Here is an 18,912-nt window from a genome sequence, read left to right as displayed (position 1 = left end):
TGACTGAAATAGTGACTAGGTTTAACGCAAAGTGATGTTATATAGTTTATTCAGGACTGTAATGTAGTAGATTATAAATATCCAGGCAAAAGTTACAAAATTTCTTGATGCGCAATGTAATTATGCTTGGACAACTATGAAAGAATTCTAAAAGAATGCTAATGAAGTCTTTGGAAAGGTGAATACTGGAGTGGAATGATAGAATGAGTGTTAACATCTATAGCTGTGTTATAATGTAGAATGTGATTTGATGTCATTTGCTTTGCTCATCTCTTAGTCATCCACAATGTACAGTTTGTAGGTGACATTTGCTGTGCAGAAGGTGATGTTTGTTATTGTGAAGTTAGTTGATCTGAAAACGAAATACAGTTATTTATTCTGAATCACACAAATTCTACATACCTCTAGATGTTTGTTAATCCAAAAATAAGATATGAAATGTAAATCTGAAAATTTGTGGTGTTATTCCAAAGGCTTGTTATTTCGAAGGTTTGTAATTCTGAATATGAAATACGATTTGCTATTCTGAAGGTTTCTTAATCAAAAAATGAAATAAGGTTGGTTAAATTCCAAAGGTTTGTTAATCTGAAAATGAAAAAAAAAGTCTGTTATTCTTAAGGTTCATCAATCCAAGAATAAAATGAGGTTCAATTATCCAAAAATTAAAGAAAAGGTTCATACTAATGAACCTTCGGAATTACAAACCTTTTTTTTTTTTTCATTTTCAGATTAATGAACTTTTTGAATTATGAACCCTGTTTAATTTTAAAGTCATGAACCTGCAAAATAACGAACCTTATCTCCATATTTCATTTTTAGAGCAATGGGATGGTGTGCTGGGTGATGTTACATGTAGATATGCATAGCTTGTAGAAAATATGACACATAACGCATGCTGCGTACACAGTGTGCCATGATACTTCTGCTATTTTCTAGAGTACATGCTTCACTGAATCTGGATGTTTTTGTCTAGATGTATGAATGGATTGTCTTCCTAGGTTCCATAATTTGGTATGAGGGCATTGATATCTAATAATATGCTATAATTCATTGTAGAAGCTGATCAATTACTGCAAAAGTGGATATTTTCGTGTGAGTAATTGTTTGTACTCGGCCGGGTAAAGTGAATTTTGCACGTTTTAAGTTCCGCGGAAGCAAAATATGAACTAATATCACATGTTGTAAGCAAAAATGTTTATGTGCTTTGATTTTCGCGCAAGGTGCACATCACACGAAATGCGCAAAAATTTTCCACACCATGAAAATTTCCACTTTATAGTAAGCATTAAATTAAAAACTGTATGAAACAATGTAGAGCTTTCTCCACACTGTCATTTGAAGTTAATTCTGCTGTTTGCTTTAAATACCAACTGTGCCTGGTTAAAGGTGTACACAAATTTTTGTTTTCCTCCTCAGTTGAGCCATCAATTAGGAAACAGCACATTGTTAGTATTTCAGATGGGCCTCTTCGCAGAAAATCAAATTAATCAAACTCTCTTGTCAGTTAAAAATCTTGACATTTCTTTGTTGTTTAACATTTACCTGTTTCAAAACTTTTGATACCAACATGTACACATGTTTCTTTCTGTGTGTGTGTGTGTGTGTGTGTGTGTGTGTGTTTGTTCTTACAGTGTACATGCACTTGTATGGGTTTGTGTGTTTTTGCTATTTTCTTTTATATGAATCGAGTAGAAAATAATGTATGGAGTACCATTTGATTTTCCCATGAACTATGCAACATGCCCTCCGTGAAATAATCATTACATCACAGATGCTTATCCCAGTGAATTTAAAAACCAACATGCCTTTTGGTATGCATTACCTTTCGTCTGTTAATGCCCAACGTGGAACTGCGAACTGGCTTGTTGAATGTCAGGAATTATATCAAGACATAGCACAATTAATGAAGAGACAAGTATATATGTATTTGCAGTTTTTACAGTTTATTGGCATCGTTGTTTCACTTTATCGTTTTGACTACACTAACCTACAATTGTAGATAATGTCAGTTTAATACATAAAGTGGAAATTTTATTGATATGAAAAGAAGCAAGCAGTCATAATCTTTAGATAATACAAACATGAGTCATTTTCATTCAAATGTATTTATTCTTTCACTTTTCATTTTCAGCACTATTTGTATTATTTGCATAATCCTAGAGGCACAGTTCATGATGTTTTATCGAAGAAGTGGAGCATATGTTTTGTCAGTTATGATTTCTTGTTTGTTTATGTTTTTGAAATGTACAATGTAATTCTTTAAATAACAAGTTGTCACCTGTTTACTTCATGCATTTCACTTTACAGTGTAGATTTCATCAACTGAGGACTAAAATGCTGTTACACCTGCTTAAATTTTTTTGATTAAGTACCCATATGTCTCACAAGATAACAGTGTCTGTACATTTCATTTGATTATTGATTAACTCTGTTAATTTGTTTTGTTTTTTTCCTTTGAAACTTGTGTTGACAAGATTGTCCAACAATTGATTGGCACTGCAGAACAATGTGACGTTGCAGTGAGGGACTCGGGGGAAACATGTTTCAAAGTTTAATCTGAACAGATCTTATCTACTTGAATTGAATCTACAAACTTGTAGTCATGTTTATTACTCAAAGACTGGTCATATGTTTCATGCTAAAGCACACTAGACTACCTGCAGGTTCTCTTAGGACAGGCAGCATGCATCTCTGTATTATTTGTGTCACACAGTGAAATCCCTGCCCAATTAAGGTCATTGCTGTCATGTGGCATGGTTGCATCAACAGAGAACTAAATTTAGTTCACTAAAATTTACTTTTGTATCAAAACCTTGTTTTCTTTGATTTAATGAGCTCTTAAACCATTATCTTTTGTGAACTGGTGTTAACGCATCATCACTTACTTAGTTTTGATTTGAACGGATATTGTTTGATTTGTACTTTACTGCAATGTTCAGTCACTGTAGATGTTGTAATTTGGCAGAGACTAGTGTTTAATGACTACATTTACGCCATTTGGTATGGATATTTTGTAGCTGTCTGATGATTGCACTATCGTGTAATTACATCTGCTCTTCATATCTTCAAAACTATTAAATCAGATTATAAACATTCACCTTTTATTGCCCAGTAAAGTAAACATTTGTATCATACTCACCATATACTGTGAGATAACAATAATCCAAATTTATTACATGTAAGCTTCAAACATCATTGCTCATATTTCAGTTCTGATTTCTCTGTTCTCGCTCAGTTGGCATTGCTATGATAAGTTTTCAGCAACACATGAACTTAATTAATATTCATTAAAACTAAAATTTCAGTCTTACGTACAATGTACATGTACACTATGTAGTCTGATATTCTCTGCTTTAGATCCCATATGAAAGTATGCAGTGCCCTTACCTGCCAGTCAGAGTTGTTTCAGAATAGTTTGAAAGGGCTTTTGAAAATACATTTTTGTATTTCTTCTGGTCATCATATCATTTGTAGTCATGATCGGGTTTATTAACTCTTTTTTTTTTTCCCCTCTAGGGTGACAGAATCACAGTATCAATGACTCCAAAACAAAAACAAAAAGCAGACAGACAAACAAAACACGCCTGGTAATATGAAGTGTTGATTCATTACACACACTTCATTTCAGAGCTCCTCTCCGTCGAGCATCCAGCCGCCAAAATCCATCGGTCGCCCAGCCAAGCCGGGCACCAAGATCGGCAAACCAGCTTCCTCCGCCTCCAAAGATCCATCTCCTGGCTCCGCCCCGGCCCCGGCTCCACCCGCCGCCAGTGCCGCAGAGCCAGTGGCGGCGGTGACCGGCGGTAGCTACGGCGAGGAGGCCTCATCGGAAGAGATCGAAGGGATGAGACTGGAGATTAAGGACCTGCAGGAGAAACTGGAGACGCTGAAGGTGAAACGGCTAGAGGACCGTGCCAAGCTGAAGGAAGGGGAGAAGATGCGTATCCAGCTCCAGCAGGTAAGTGGGATGCGGTTCCAGACTCCGGAAGACTTCTACCTACTTATAATGTGGATTTTATGTCTAAGGTTTTTGAATGGCCAACTCACTTGAAAAGCTGACTGCTAAAAATAGGTGCAATCACGGATGAAAGGCATACTACTGTATACGCTATATATTTCGCGGGGGTTTTATTTTCGCGAATTTCGCGAGTCGAGAGCTATTCGCGAAATTAACAACACGCGAAAATATTAACTTCCAAAATGAATCCCTTGCCTTGATGATACAAACATTTCAGTACTAGTATACCATGTAATGGCTTACCGAACAGACCATGCTGGCTAAAGCTTGTTTACGTACATATAGCACGTCCACGTCTACTTACGAATACTGTAGAGAGCCAATCCATTATCGCAAGGGGACCACTCGTCAGAAATCTAGCGCGATGGAGTTAACCACTTCAAAAATGTTGACTTCTAACTTGGTAGTTCGCAGAGTTTGGTAAAGTATTTTTCATGCAGTGTATAACTAGTATCATTCTTATTTGCTAGTAAGTTGAAAATTCACACTTTCTTGGCCACTTCATATTTTCTCTGGTCCCCCAATCGTGAATTTAACCACTCGCGAAAATGTGTGACAGCGGCAATTCGCGAAAATTTATGTACGCGAAAATTATAGCGTATACAGTATATGAAGAGTTTGATCACAAATAGAGTAAACTTCATATATATGCAAGTTAAGCTGCTAAAAAACAAAGAAAGTGATCAGAAAATATGGGATGTTTTTATCCATAATTTTGAAAATATTTCTTGTTATTTTGCAAATGAGGTATCACTAGAAAGATTCTATTTAGCTCTATCTTATATTTCATATGTTCTATTCTTATGACGAATATGTTCTATTCTTATATTTCGTATGTTCTATTCTTATGTTTTATATGTTCTATTCTATATTTCATATGTTCTATTCTTATATTTCATATGTTCTATTCTTATGTTTTATATGTTCTATTCTTATGTTCATCATTTTCTCTCTTTTTCTCCCCCTCCTCCTCTCTCTGATTCACCTCTTCAACTCTATCAGCTCCAAGAGTTCAAGACCAAGATGATGGAAGCCAAGGTGGACCTGGAGCGCCAGCTGCAGGAGGCCAAGAAGGAGGCCCGGGAGGCGGTGGAGGAGAAGGAGCGCTACCAGGAGGAGATGGCGGGCGTGGCAGAGACCATCGAGATGGCCACCCTGGACAAGGAGATGGCTGAAGAAAAGGTACAGAATCAATCGTCGTCTTGGGGGTAATCATGTTCCTGAAAGATTCTTCAAGCCTATCTAGTCAGTGATATTGTGCTCTGTAGATCTCTCCCTGTCAGTCTTGAATGTTCCAACTCTTTAGGATGTTATGCATGCAGTGTATCTATGATGAAACTGATATGAATTATATGTCTGGTATAGATTTTCCTTAAGTTAGTTAGTATTCAGGTCATCTTGTGCTCTAAGAGTGATTATTGCGCATCTGTGTATGTGGCATCAATAATGCACTGAATGATACCCTTATCATACCTTGACTTGTTCAGGGCATGAACAACAGGTTGCAAAATTGTATGCGGCTGATTTGTATAATGACAATGTCTTAGTTTGTTTGTTGTCCCATTACCATTCTGTTTTCTCATGTCTGTCTGTTTGTTTGTTTGTATGTCTGTTGCAGTCTGACTCTTTGCAGCAGGAAGTTGACACCCTGAAGGAGAGGGTGGAGGAGTTGACCCTTGACCTCGAGCTCCTACGCAGTGAAATCGAAGAAGGAGGTAATGAAATCTATGGGCGGTGTTAGGTACAAAATTTAACAGTGTCAGGAGTTAATCATTGTCAACATTGAAATTAGATGATTTACCTTTTCCCTTGTTTTTTTTGTTATTTGAAAGGACTAGATGACTCAGTCTATTTAGTTTTAATCACAGCAGATGTAACATCAGATGAATACTGAATTCAAATTCAAATTCAAAGTAACATCGATTTTCTTTAATGCCAAATCATTATAATGAAATGCCCAAAGATATGTTTGTGACATTCCAGTACTATCGTGGTAGAGCTCTGTTGGTATAAAAAATTTGAGCTATGCACCTGTCTTTGTCCTTCTGTACTAGTTCATGCTCAAACACTTTGATTTAAGAAAATATATTGAAGGTTGCGGCAATACAAAGTTACGCAAGTGAGGGAAAGGACATCTTTGAGTAGTCAGGTATTATCACTCTGTGACATGGTGGGGAAAAATGCTATAAAAGTTTTCCCCATGGTTTAACATCTCGTTGCTGATAGGCACGGAGGGGGCATCTGCCAACTACCAGTTGAAGCAGCTTGAGCAGCAGAACGGACGCTTGAAGGAGGCCCTCGTCAAGTGAGTACTGCCCAGACTTTTGTGGAAAGTCACATATGCACATTAACAAACCTGCTCGTTTGTATGTGCTGCACATTGGTGTGGTGAAATCTGAGATATGAAGATAGAATTATAGATAGAATTGTAGATAGATAAATAGATAGATAGACATATAGATTGATTTGTATGTGTGGCACATTGGTCTGGTCTAATCTGAGATATGAAGATGAAATTATAAAGATAAATAGATAGAGAGATAGAGAGATAGATAGGTAGATAGTTAGATTGATAGATAGATAGATAGATAGATAGATAGATAGATAGATAGATAGATAGTTAGATAGATAGATAGATAGATAGATAGATAGATAGATAGATAGATTTGTATGTGTGGCTTATTGGTCTGGTGTAATCTGAGATATGAAGATAGAAGTATGAAGATAGATGGATAGATAGATTGATGGATGGATAGATAAATTGATTGATGTGTAGATAGATAAATAGATTGATGGATACACACAGTAGATAGATGGATAGATTGATTGATGGATAGATAGATGGATAAATTGATGGATAGATAGATAGATAGAGATAGTCAGATAGATATATTGGTAGAAAAGTAGACAAACAGGTACACAAAATTCATGTAACAGCAAGAGCAAGAGGATAGAGATTCAGAGTGAGAAAGCACCTGAAATATAACTCATAGTGGAATAAATATGTTTTGTGGGATTTTCATTCTTTAATCCTTCCTGTCCCAAAGAGTTTTTTTGTCAACAAACTTCACACACAAACCTATGGACAGTAAATTCGTGTGGTATGCAAAGGGTTAATTGCCTTCTTTTCTCTCTACCCCTTTCTCTGTCCCTCCTGTTCTCTCTATCTCATTTTCTGTCTGTCTGCCTGTCTGTCTGTCTGTCTGTCTGTCTGTCTGTCTGTCTGTCTGTCTGTCTGTCTGTCTGTCTGTCTGTCTGTCTGTCTGTCTGTCTGTCTGTCTGTCTGTCTGTCTGTCTGCCAGGCTCCGTGATCTGTCCAACACAGAGAAGCAGGAGCACCAGAAGGCAGAGAAAGACAAGGAGAAGTTGTCCTTGGAGCTCAAGGACATCAAGGCACAGAAGGACAGCACCAACAAGGCACTCAAGGTTAGAGGTCACACCCCTTTCTTATACATGACCTCTACACATTAACAGCATGTCTCACGTATTATTATTATTTTTTTTTCTTGGGAGGGGATGTCTCTCTAGAAATGCTGACATTTTGAATCAATACCCCATTTGACTGGCTAAGTCATTAAGGGTTTGTTACAAAAAGAAAAAAGGAACACACACACACACACACACACACACACACACACACACACAAAATGACTGATGACTATGTGACAGCATTCTTCCAATTGAATTGCAAGGAGTAAATCCAGAATGTTCATATCATTTCATACAGTTTGTTGTAGTTAGTCAACATGTCCTTATAATATCTAGTATCCTGATCTATTTTGTCTATGACGCTACAGTTTTTTTTTTCTTAGAGAGTATTGCAGGTACAAAAGTTATGACTGCATTTGGAGATTCATTAATCTTGTAATTTTGTGAGTGTAACTTTTGCATTTCCTCTCATTTCCCCCTCTTTTTCTGCCTTTTCTACTTTGTCCATAGGATGCTGAAAACACCATCATTGAGCTCAAAGAGCAGGTAGGAATGTTCTTACCTTCCCCCGTTTATGATTTTTTTTTTTTAATGTTTGGTATGAGATGATAAAATATGAAAGGGTATATCAGGCTTCAAAAGCATTTTACCTGTTAAATTGCAGATGTTCCTGCAGTTCTAGATCTGAATATTTTAAGATTTGCTATTCTTACCACAGTACTTTAGGTGTATCAGGGGGTTATCATTGTGATTTTTTGGTAATCAATTAACAGAGATGTCAGAGTACTTTCATGCAATATTTTGTTCTTTTTTTGCCAAAAATATGGCAGGTTTAATGGAAAATACTACATGAAATATTTCCAAAAAGTATTACTACACATATTTATGGCACGAAATGGAAAAAGTTTTTCCACCAGAAATGCACCTTTTCATACCTCAGAATACTGCACTGCTGCTTATAATGTTGGCATCCCTGCATTCTGCATTTGTAGAAAATATGTAGAAAATGTAGTAGACGTACACTGTTATCAAGGGTTTCATGTTGTGTGATTTGTCAGTAATCAGTTAACCCGCTGAAGATTAGTCCCAAGTGTGCTCAGGCAGGTGTCTATGAGAAATGTGTGTTATAGCAAAATCAGCTCGTCCCCAACGGGTTAGTAATCAGCTGCTGTGATTTTATTTGACTCCTCGAAGGTGGATGCTGCCCTCGGAGCTGAGGAGATGGTGGAGACTCTCACGGAGAAGAACCTGGAGCTGGAGGAGAAGATTGTCGACATAGAAACGACCATGGCAGACCTGGTGAGCCGCGTTAAAAGACATAGGCATGACGCCCTTCATGGGCACATTGTCAAGTTTGCTCATGAGTGGTCCCCAATAAGCAAGCCTGTCTGATTTCTGACGGAGGAAACGTTTAGCTTGTTGGTATATGTCCCGAGTCCTGTATTCACCGAATATTTGCGAGGTTTTTATTTTCGTGAATTTTGCGAGTCAGGTTCTATTCGCGAATTTAAAAACATGTGAAAATATTGACTCTGATCCAGATATGAATGGGATGTGCACGTTTACATTTCTTCGTTCAGTCCAGTACTGTATGATCGCGAATGTAACCTCTTGCAAAATTGCCGGGAAGTCCCGATTGGCGAAAAATGTAGACTCGCTAAATATATAGCATGTACAGTATATGTCAGCAAACAGCCTCCTAGTGTATTCATAGGCTGTGCTTCCATTTTTGAGCAAGTTAGCAACTCACAAAAATATCTCCTATTGCAACACAAATGCATTTCATATGGTCTCGATAGGGGAAAATTGCTACATTTTCTCACAGGAAGGGGTAATAATTCTTTCTCATTCTGCAATATGGTTCGCGATTGTGAATTTAACCACCCTCAAAATTGTCTAACAAGTCCCAGCAGCAAAACATAATCATCCATATAACTGGGGGGGGGGGGGGGTTCCAACATGAGAAAAGAAGATGATTCAGTGGGTTGTACAATGAGTCATGTGCATTGCTATGTCAGTGCATAAATTCACAATTATTAATCAAGCCTTCCCCCTCCCCCCATCCCGTTATGGCTGAAACAAACAAATGTAAAGAACAGCCCCCCGAAACGAATCGGTCTATTCAGTACTTCCCTGTGCTCATACCTTCCCTCAAAATACAGAATTCATCAAATGCCAGGAAATGGTGGGTGCTATGCATATGAAGGGAACAGGTTAAAGTAGTAATGCTCAACATCTTTTCATTTTCTGTCTGTGTGTGTGTGTGTGGCGCCCTCACAGGAAGCCTTGAACGACATGAACGAGGAGCTGCAAGAGAACGCCAGGGAGACAGAGCTGGAGCTGCGGGAGGAGCTGGACATGAGCAAGAGCCAGATCGCCCAGTACCAGCTGAAGCTGTCCCAGGCCCAGGACAACCTGTCTGACCATCAGGAGACCATCGCCAAGTTCAGGCAGCTGACCGCTACCCTCCAGGTGCTGCGCTGCTGTTCTGTCTCTTTGTGTGTCTGTGTGTTTGTGTACCTGAGCTGTGTGTAGGGATGTAGAGTGAAGTGTTTCCTTCATTTATACATGTTTATTTATATGTATATTATGTAATCTACTTTGTACTCTTTTTCTTCATATATTCTCTTATTTGTCTTGTTTTGGTGATAGTTACTCATGAGTTGTGCTTTTTCACTTCATTCTATAGAAATATCACTCATATTGTCTTGTTTAATAGCACTTTTTCTGTGATCATTTTCAATTTCTTACAACATAAGAGTGGCTCATGTTTCTTCCTACAAATTTTGCAGGAGAAGAACCGTGACCTGATCAACGAGCAGCAGTCAGGCGAGGCGTCGTCCTCTCCTTCCGAGGTCCCTGCCTACGACTTCAGCACCAAGTTTGCCGAGGCTAAGGCTCAGTCCAAGGTGAATATGCAAACTCTGGGATGCTTTTCCTGAATTTGTGAATATCTTTCTCATTGAAATTCATTATGCTGTGTGTATCTTAATTTTCTTTCTTTCTTTTTTGCTTTTCGTCTGTTTTTACTTCCTGTCTTTTTTCTTTCTTTTCTCTCTCTTTCTTTCTTTGTCTCTAACTTTCCTTTTCTCATTCTATGTGCATGAAAGATTCATGATTATCATTTCTGTCACCAGATTAGTGTAAACCTTTGTGTTTTCTTAGTAATCACTCCAAGAAAAAAAAAAATCAAGAAGTAAAACTTTAATTGTGATATGCAGTCTTGCTGAAAGCTGTACCAAAGACATGTCAGTTTGTCCACATGCTATACATTTGCACGGGCACTGATGTTATACAAAGTAAAATGGACTACCTCATATTTGCATGGATGTATTTCCAGTAAATTAAATTTATTTGTTAGTGCACATGAGACTGTTCTAACTGGGCTTTCTTTTTCTTTGATTGGTTTTGCTCACCATTTTTGTTTGTCGGTTTTATTTTATCTTTCTCTGTCACCAGGCCATAGAGGTGGAGCTTCATAAGCTGGAGGTAAACCAGGCCAATGAACATATCCAGCTACTGACAGCATTCATGCCCGATTCCTTCCTACGTAGGGGAGGTAAGTCAGGGAATATCAGACCTGCTTAGTCTCCAAGATTCTGCAAGACTCCCCCCCCCCCCCCCCCCAAAAAAAAAAAAAAAAAAAAAAAAAGTTAAAGGACAAGTTCACTTTTATATACATGTGGATTGAATAAATGCGACAATGCAAGAAGAACACATTATGGAAAGTCTGAGGAAAGTCAGACAATCTGTTCAGAAGTTATGAATTTTTAAGATTTCTGTGTAGCCACTGCTGGATGAGAAGACTACTAAAGTGTATGATGTCACATGGGTAGAATGATAATACATTAACAAAAATATAAAGAGAATTTCACATAACTTTTAGAAAAATGATAAGTACACATTCCCTCGACTTGTCACTGACGTATGTTAAGGGTAATATTATTCCCTTGCCTTCTGAAAGAGGCAAGTGAAATGCTCATTCTTTTTGCGAGAAAAGTGAAAGTATATTTAATTTTCTTTATGTTTTCTTTATATAATTCCTCACATGTGACATCACAAGCTGTTGTAGTCTTCTCATCCAGCGATGGCGGCACTGAAACTTAAAAAATCATTATTTTTGAACGGGTTGTCCGATTTTCCACAAACTTTCACTGATGTGGCCTATTGATATTGCTTCATTCTCTCAATTCACATGCATATGAAGGTGATCTTTTCCTGTAATCACCCCATTATGTCCTCAAAAGAGAGTATAAAGGCCTTCCTAATTTGGGAATATTTTATGCCCATTGAGATCTATGTGATGTGCAAGTATCTCCCCAACTGCACTTTGGAACCTCCTTGGTTTTAATGGGCAAGTGTTGGCAGCCCTGGAATAATGGATGGATGAGCAGCGGTGGTGGTATTGGAGGGAGTTCCCTCCTAAATGAAGCTTGTGAGACAAAACATATTGTGTGGATGACAACTGACTTGTGGAGATGTTGGGGGGGGGGGGGGGGGGGGGAGATGCATCCTACCAATCATGGGCGAGAAAGGCCATTGAGGAATATAGATCCCTTCACATAGATAGGAGTCGATATCAACATTGGTCAGGGGGAACACTGAATCACTGTCAAAAGCAATACTGACTCCCAGTATTTTACCACTTAAATGCATTCAAATTCATTTATTGCAATTTTTCTACAGCTGTGGGTAATGTAACTATTTGTTTTCATAGAGCAAGGTAGAAAGTAGCCAGTTTGGTCCAAAGTTTGGCAGTGTACCTGATGTTATATGCCTGCTCATTGTTTTTGCCAACAAAATTTCAAGAATTTAGAGGCTTATGTTTTTTTTTAATTTTTTTATTTGGATTAAGGTTAGGGTGTGGGGCAAGTTTTAAACTTCAGGATTACAATGTTGATCGTAGAATGTTAATGAGAAAGTTAGGAATGATAGCTGATAAAGAAATTGAGAGGACATCTTTGTTAATCATGCATTGTTATATTGTTAGACATTTGTACTCAGCACAGCATTTGCCTTTTGAAGGGATGGTATAGTTTTGGTTTAGAACTAACTTTAAATTTCTAACATTTTTTTTTTAGATAGTGAGAAACCTCGTATGAAATATGAAAGAGCATGTAATTCCAAGAGAGATTCAGCATTTATTTAATGAAAATTGATTTTGATAAGATGTAAGATATCCAAAACAGAGCAATCCTAATAAAAGGTAGGACCCACCTTTTATCAGAATTGCTTTGTTTTACTTTTTTTTTGGATGTCTCAGCCATTCCAAAACCGATTTTCATCTCATGAACTTTGAATTTCTCTTAGGATGGTATGCTCTGTATTATTTCATAAGTGGTTTCTTGGTATCTCGAAGAGCCTGATTCTCATCTCCATCAATACTATGCCATCCTTTTAACTGTCAGGTGACCATGACTGCATTCATGTGATCATGCTGGTCTCCAGGATGTTGGCCAAGGCCCAGCTGTTGGTCAACCACATCAAGGACAAGGTGAGTGTTGACACCGCATGACCTTTGACACTGGAGGTCACTGAAGAAAGGAGGAGGGAAGGGGGGGGGGGGGGGTAAGGGATCCTCTAGAGGTTGACTTCAATATGAGTGGCCGAGAACTTGGCAAAGCACCTGCAGGTTTGTGGAATTAAAGACCTTCGAAAGCAATTTCATGGTAAAGCTTTGTAAAACAGAGATGTACTCACCATTGCATTCTGATGCTTTAAATAGGTGTTGTATGGCTGAGTACGAGTGAGTGGTATAACAATTATCTCACTGAAATTGCTATTTGTATGTGCCCTATTTGCATGTAATTATTCACTGTCATGTGAACAAATGTATGTGGTTTGTAGTGAACAAAACGACAAAATATTTATTACAATAGAGAGTACAGATGCATCAATTTTCAATCAACAAACTCCACCATGGGGATATGATCAATGAACTTAAGATGAATGACTTGTAATACTTTACCAAAATGAAGAAATTTACTATAGGCGTTTTCACATCAGCCCGATAAAAATCCAAGCTCGAGATATTTTTTAATTTCCCAAGTCAGAAAATAGCGCGCTATTTCGAAACATCGGGCTGATGTGAAAACGCCTATTGAGTACACTGTGTATTTTAATATATCTCAATGAAAAGGTCCAAAGACAAACATAGTAGAATTCATCAACGCACGTAATTAGTTCCACCTGCTAAGAATATCAGTTGTATGCAGAACAAGACAAAAGAAAACAATGGAATGTGTAGTATGATATTTGTTCACACCAGCAGACACATTTAGATTGCAAGGAAATTTTTATAATCAACACGTGCAAACATCTTGCTCTCTCAAAGGCCGACATTCCAGAGAACCTGGACCGGGATCAGGTGCTTCGTCACAACCACGGGGAGCAGTTGTCCTTCTTCAACGCCCTTACCTTCCACATGCACAGGCTGCGCACCATCCTCAACAAGTACAACACGTGAGTCGCTTGTCTCCATCTTTTTCGCTCTCGTATTTCCAGGCTCTGCATTCAGTCCAGAGAAGCTTGTTTCAGGCTAATTTCCTCACCGAAATGACATACTTTATGCGCTGTTATTTTCGCGTACAGATATTTTTGCGAATGAAGAGGTCATAGACATTTTTCGCGAATTGACGCCAAAGCTAAATGTTAATGCACTATTACTAAAGCTCATGGAGACATTTTTGCGTGCTGTTAAATTCACGATCCAACTGTGATTTGCGAAATTTGCGAAAATTAAATCCTCGCGAAATGACACCTTACACAGTATCAAAACTCTTGCTTTCTTTGGAAAAAATTGTTTTTGCTTATTGCGTCCAGTGACTCTCGATATGGATATTTGATATGTGCTCTTGACTTTGAATTGTGGCTTTCCGACAGCAAGAAAATGCTTTAAAATCATTTCTTTCCTGAAATGTCACTTTTTGTCACAGTTTGATTGCAGTGCAAATAGGTCAAATAATATTGATCCAGTTAGATAGCAGAGAGGTTTGTAGTTTGTATTTTGAGTGAAGTACACATTCAAGTGAAATTTATTGCCGAGTAGTCTTATTGGCACTGAAATAGTAGATGTAATCTTTCACAAAATAAATGTTGTACCATGCATTCTTCTGCTGTCTTCATTCCACATGGTTGCAAAATAGCCTTGCTTTTTCAGGAGCAGGTATTAGATCATTGTGTAATCAAGCAGAAAACTGCATCTTAATGTGTGCAAATTTTATCTGGATATGGAATAAATTAGACATGTTTAATCAAATTTTACAAATGATAGTGAGTTTGGTTTGTTCATTAAGTTTCTTATTGAATGTAGTTTGGGCCTCCTGTGTCTAAATGCTGTGCCTGTGTTTGAGATGTGTGCATTTTGTTTCACATAGTGCGCTGAGCACTTGCAGTGTGGAGCTGTTCTGCAAGATTGGTACCCTGTTTCCGGAGATAGCTCCACATGAGCGCTGTGTGGACCACATGCTGGATCTGCTGAAAAAGGATCAGGTCAGTTGCACCAGTCTTGACTCAGATCAGATCCATTCGAGTTTGGGAGGGTTCCGGGACCATCATTATGGTTTTAGCACTGGAGATACAGTTTGTGAGGGTAATCTAAGAAATATACTAATTAGATTGCCTAAAAGCTGCTTCCAAATGCAAGGAAGTTTGGAGAGTTTAAAGTAATTACCTTAAAAATACCACTTTGTGTGTGTTCTTAAGTGCTCCTGGCCCTCTTTCATTCAACACTCCCCCCCCCCCCCCCTCGTGTGCCACCATCCACCATACTGATCATGCACACAGACCTGTACTGTGTGTATACCATGAATCACAAAAGCTGCTTTGGATGGCTCATCTGCGTTGGATAATTCTACTTCTTGAAATTCCCCCAAACTGGGACAAGATATCTTTGTAGAAGACCTACATATGTATGTAGGCCTGTTGTTTACTGATTAGTTATCTCCAAATCCTCCCTTATCTGCCACATCTGCATCCCCCCCCCTCAAAAAAAAAAAAAAAAAAACAGTAAAGAAAAATGAAAAAGAAGAAAGAATTACCATTTTAATACACAGACTTATTCCATACATGTGTATGTGATGTTAAAGTGAAACACATTTACAGTAGTTTGTTTGAAGAATTCTTTTTATACTAAAGATGCTTTCATTTCACCACCAATCTCCCACAGCTGGATGAGAACGTTTCCATGGAGAACCTCCAGAGGGCCATCGAGTACTTCGAGCATCTCTACAGCGTGCACCTCCTCCAGGAAGAGATCGACAACACCGCCCTCATGTCCGACCACATCGCCATCATGTCTTCCGCATCGGACTGCGTGGCCCTGGAGATCAGGAAACTTCGGGTGCTCATGCAGGTATGACTGGATGGGGGGAAGTTTGTCTTTCCTGGTCAAAAGCCCGATGGTGATATGTACATTGCCCGTGTGGACTTCTTGCTCGGGTCTTCCTATGTGTGAAAAGTAAACAATATCAGTATTATTTTCTTGACCATTTATTCCAGAGTCCTATTTCGCAAAAGGCTACCAAGGAATGTAAAGATATCATAATTATCATAAGTCATAGACTGTCAGCTTTGCGGATTGTCTGGTTACCATTGTATAAACATTTCCCTAACCCTTGATGTGCTTATGATACCATTTACCTGTGACCTCAATTTGAGTTTGTACATTTTCCATTGCGATTTGCAAAAAAACAACAACAACAACAATAAAAACACAAGTTATTTTCTCGCACATTTTGTTTCAGTATTGACCAGCCAATCTTACTTAAACTCTGCTGATACATTCACATTTTTTTTTGGCCAATTGATATCAGAGTTTTCAAAATACGTTCTGTACAAGAAATAGTTTCAGTGGCCTCATATCCCAGTCCTGCTTTTACCTCTCGATCCTATCAAAGGAGGTAAAGAGCGGTATGTGTGTTGAGAAATAATTCAGTCGTACAAAAATAATGTTTGAGCATTGTGCATTTTTTGAATAGGCCAATCAGGAGACAGCTGATTTCTCCATTCTCCTCCGTGACATGGACAGCACCAACACCGACCTCAAGCAGTTTGCTAGGATGGTGAGTTTGACCAATGCCAGTTTTGTCTTCTTAAAGGGGGAAGTTTCCCCAAATGCAAATGTGGATTGAGTGAATGCAGCAATATTAGTAGAACACCTCAGTGAAGTTTACCCGTTCTGAAGTTATGAATTTGTAAAGTTTCAATACCGTCATTGCTGGATAAGGAGACTACATTTGTACAACAATCATGATTTTTTTTTTTTTTTTCAGTAGGGCAATGATACTAAAACAACAATAAAGACAATCCAACATATTTTGATATTTCTAGCAAAATGCAAGAGCACTTAACTACAACTGTAACCTCTTTCAAAAGGCGGGGGAATATGACAGTATTACAGTGGAAGTAATGTTGTGTATTTTTCATTGAACCTGAAATTTGCATGCTTAATATCCAGCATGAAAACTAGTGCATACTGTGGAAAGATGTGGAATGATTTACATTGTGTATATTGGGTAAATCTCACCTGTTAGGGTAATTTTCAAATGAATAGACAAGAAACTGCCCCAAGACCTCCCCATACGACAAACATCGCATTATATAGACGTACATGAGATTCAATTCAGGTAGTATGTCAGATAATCCAATTCAGTGAGTTCTCATTTAAAATCAGGAAAATCACTTGGCTTGAAAATTTATTTTCACTAAACATAAAAGAAAATGAACCCAGATATCAAATACTAGTAACCCATTCAAACTAACAATCAGTTTCAGTACTCAAACTGAGACCCAACACGAGTTTAAATGACATGGGACTATTAGAAGTATGGCACAACAAGAGGAAGTAACATGTTGTACTTACCAATGCACTCGCGCGTTTCATGCTTTCTCCCAAGATCCGGCGACGCCTACCCAACCAGTCAGCGGAATCCTCCATGGAGGGCCCCACCCCTGGCCCAACCTCCATCTCGTTTGGAGTCGATGTAAGTCGAAGTCTGGCGGAGATATCCCGTCATCATAGCTCTCATCAGCTTTTGTCATGATCACCGCAGCGCTTTCATCAAACAAATGAGAAAAAGCCACCACCAAATCATGCTCATTTGGTCACGATTAACAAAAACAAAAAGATTACTCCATTGTTTCCCTTGGAATTACTTGATCTTACGAATTTTCCTTTTTTTTTTTTTGCTTTCACATATTACAGCAAGCCCCTCTCATCTCTTTTGGAGTCGATGTAAGTCGTGCCCTACTTTAAGTTTGTTATATGTTATCGGTCAGCCAACGATGGTAAGCAGTTTTAATTTCATAACAGTGAGAGCTATCTTCCCAATTCATGAAAAACAAAAGAAAGTTTGTCATTCTTATTAGTCTCTGTGCTATTGCTCCATTTTTTTTTTTTTTTTTTTTTTTTTTTTTTTTTAATAGCTGGCCACAGTAATATGAGTTGCTAAAAAACTTTTGGGAAAGGTACAGGTCAAATTATACGAATTTGAGAGCCTTTTTTGTGGTAATGTCTTAATAGAGTTTACATTCGCACATTCATAACTAACAAAATGCGCTTTCTGCATAACTAACACCCTTCTCAGTTGTAACTAACCAGTTGATAAAATGTAGCAGATGATAATAATAATAGTAATAAATGTGACAATGCAAATCAAAAAGATATCTCTTCAATCCATTCCAGGCAGTATTTTCTTTTCCATTATATACCTTTTGGATATTTTGTCAATCCAGTTGATCGTAAGAAAAGAAAGAAAAGAAAAGTTCATAAGTTGTGAGGCAAAACAAAATCACATCATCAAAATTTCACACTTTATGAAAAATAGCAAAAATTCTGCCATGGCGTATTGACTAAGAGGCTTGCATAGATACAGACTTTCAGTAATAATAGAATGTCAGGTCAAGCATATTGTGTTATAGATATTCAGGAAAATAGTTTTTGTTGTAATACAGACTCTCAGTCTGAGAGGTGTGTTGTAATGTAGATGTTCAGGGTAAGAATGTTGCTGTAATGTAGAAATCAGGTTTAGACTTTGTTGTAATGTAAACTTTCAGGATGACAAGACTGTTGTTATTCAGCCTTTCAGGTTTAATAGGAGGTTTGTTTGTAATACAGACATGTAAGATAAACTTATAAGAATTTTTTTTGTGTACATTGTAGATACTCAGACTTGTTATACAAATATGTCTAATGAAAAGTTTTTTTTGTGATTTACATAGGCCAATGGTTTTGCTGTAATATAGAGAGAGGAGTTTTGGAGTTTCTTGTAACAAGTATTTGGGTTTTGAGTTATGTTGTAATGAAGATGTTCAGTTCTAGAGTCTCGTATTTACAAGTTGTTTATATATATGCAAATATCATAATTGATGTTTGGATGCAATAAGTTGTCAGAGCAATTTCACACAAGTGTCATTACTTATCATGCAGATGCAGAACGTATCACAAAGGATAATATTTGCAGAGC

The 18,912-nt window shown here is 37.8% G+C and overlaps 1 protein-coding gene across 1 annotated transcript in view; it reads left to right on the top strand.

The window, feature by feature from the left end:
- The window catches only part of LOC139710807 (dynactin subunit 1-like), a 64,276-nt gene that overhangs the window by 11,908 nt on the left and 33,456 nt on the right, over positions 1 to 18,912 (top strand). The window contains exons 7-22 of the mRNA XM_071622715.1: positions 3,629 to 3,958; positions 5,021 to 5,200; positions 5,637 to 5,733; positions 6,245 to 6,323; positions 7,321 to 7,444; positions 7,958 to 7,993; positions 8,642 to 8,746; positions 9,728 to 9,919; positions 10,240 to 10,356; positions 10,907 to 11,006; positions 12,856 to 12,941; positions 13,782 to 13,909; positions 14,824 to 14,938; positions 15,615 to 15,800; positions 16,426 to 16,509; positions 17,344 to 17,430. Of these exons, the coding sequence (XP_071478816.1) occupies positions 3,629 to 3,958; positions 5,021 to 5,200; positions 5,637 to 5,733; positions 6,245 to 6,323; positions 7,321 to 7,444; positions 7,958 to 7,993; positions 8,642 to 8,746; positions 9,728 to 9,919; positions 10,240 to 10,356; positions 10,907 to 11,006; positions 12,856 to 12,941; positions 13,782 to 13,909; positions 14,824 to 14,938; positions 15,615 to 15,800; positions 16,426 to 16,509; positions 17,344 to 17,430 (2,046 nt within the window). The remainder of the gene's footprint in view (positions 1 to 3,628; positions 3,959 to 5,020; positions 5,201 to 5,636; positions 5,734 to 6,244; positions 6,324 to 7,320; positions 7,445 to 7,957; positions 7,994 to 8,641; positions 8,747 to 9,727; positions 9,920 to 10,239; positions 10,357 to 10,906; positions 11,007 to 12,855; positions 12,942 to 13,781; positions 13,910 to 14,823; positions 14,939 to 15,614; positions 15,801 to 16,425; positions 16,510 to 17,343; positions 17,431 to 18,912) is intronic.

This window comes from Diadema antillarum, unplaced genomic scaffold (genome assembly GCF_040938485.1).
Source record: "Diadema antillarum isolate AM-2024a unplaced genomic scaffold, OU_Dant_1.0 seq00001569_RagTag, whole genome shotgun sequence".
Taxonomy (NCBI): Eukaryota; Metazoa; Echinodermata; class Echinoidea; order Diadematoida; family Diadematidae; genus Diadema; species Diadema antillarum.
The sequence above is the reverse complement of the archived record's forward strand: the minus strand, read 5'-3'. Positions and strand labels throughout refer to the sequence as shown.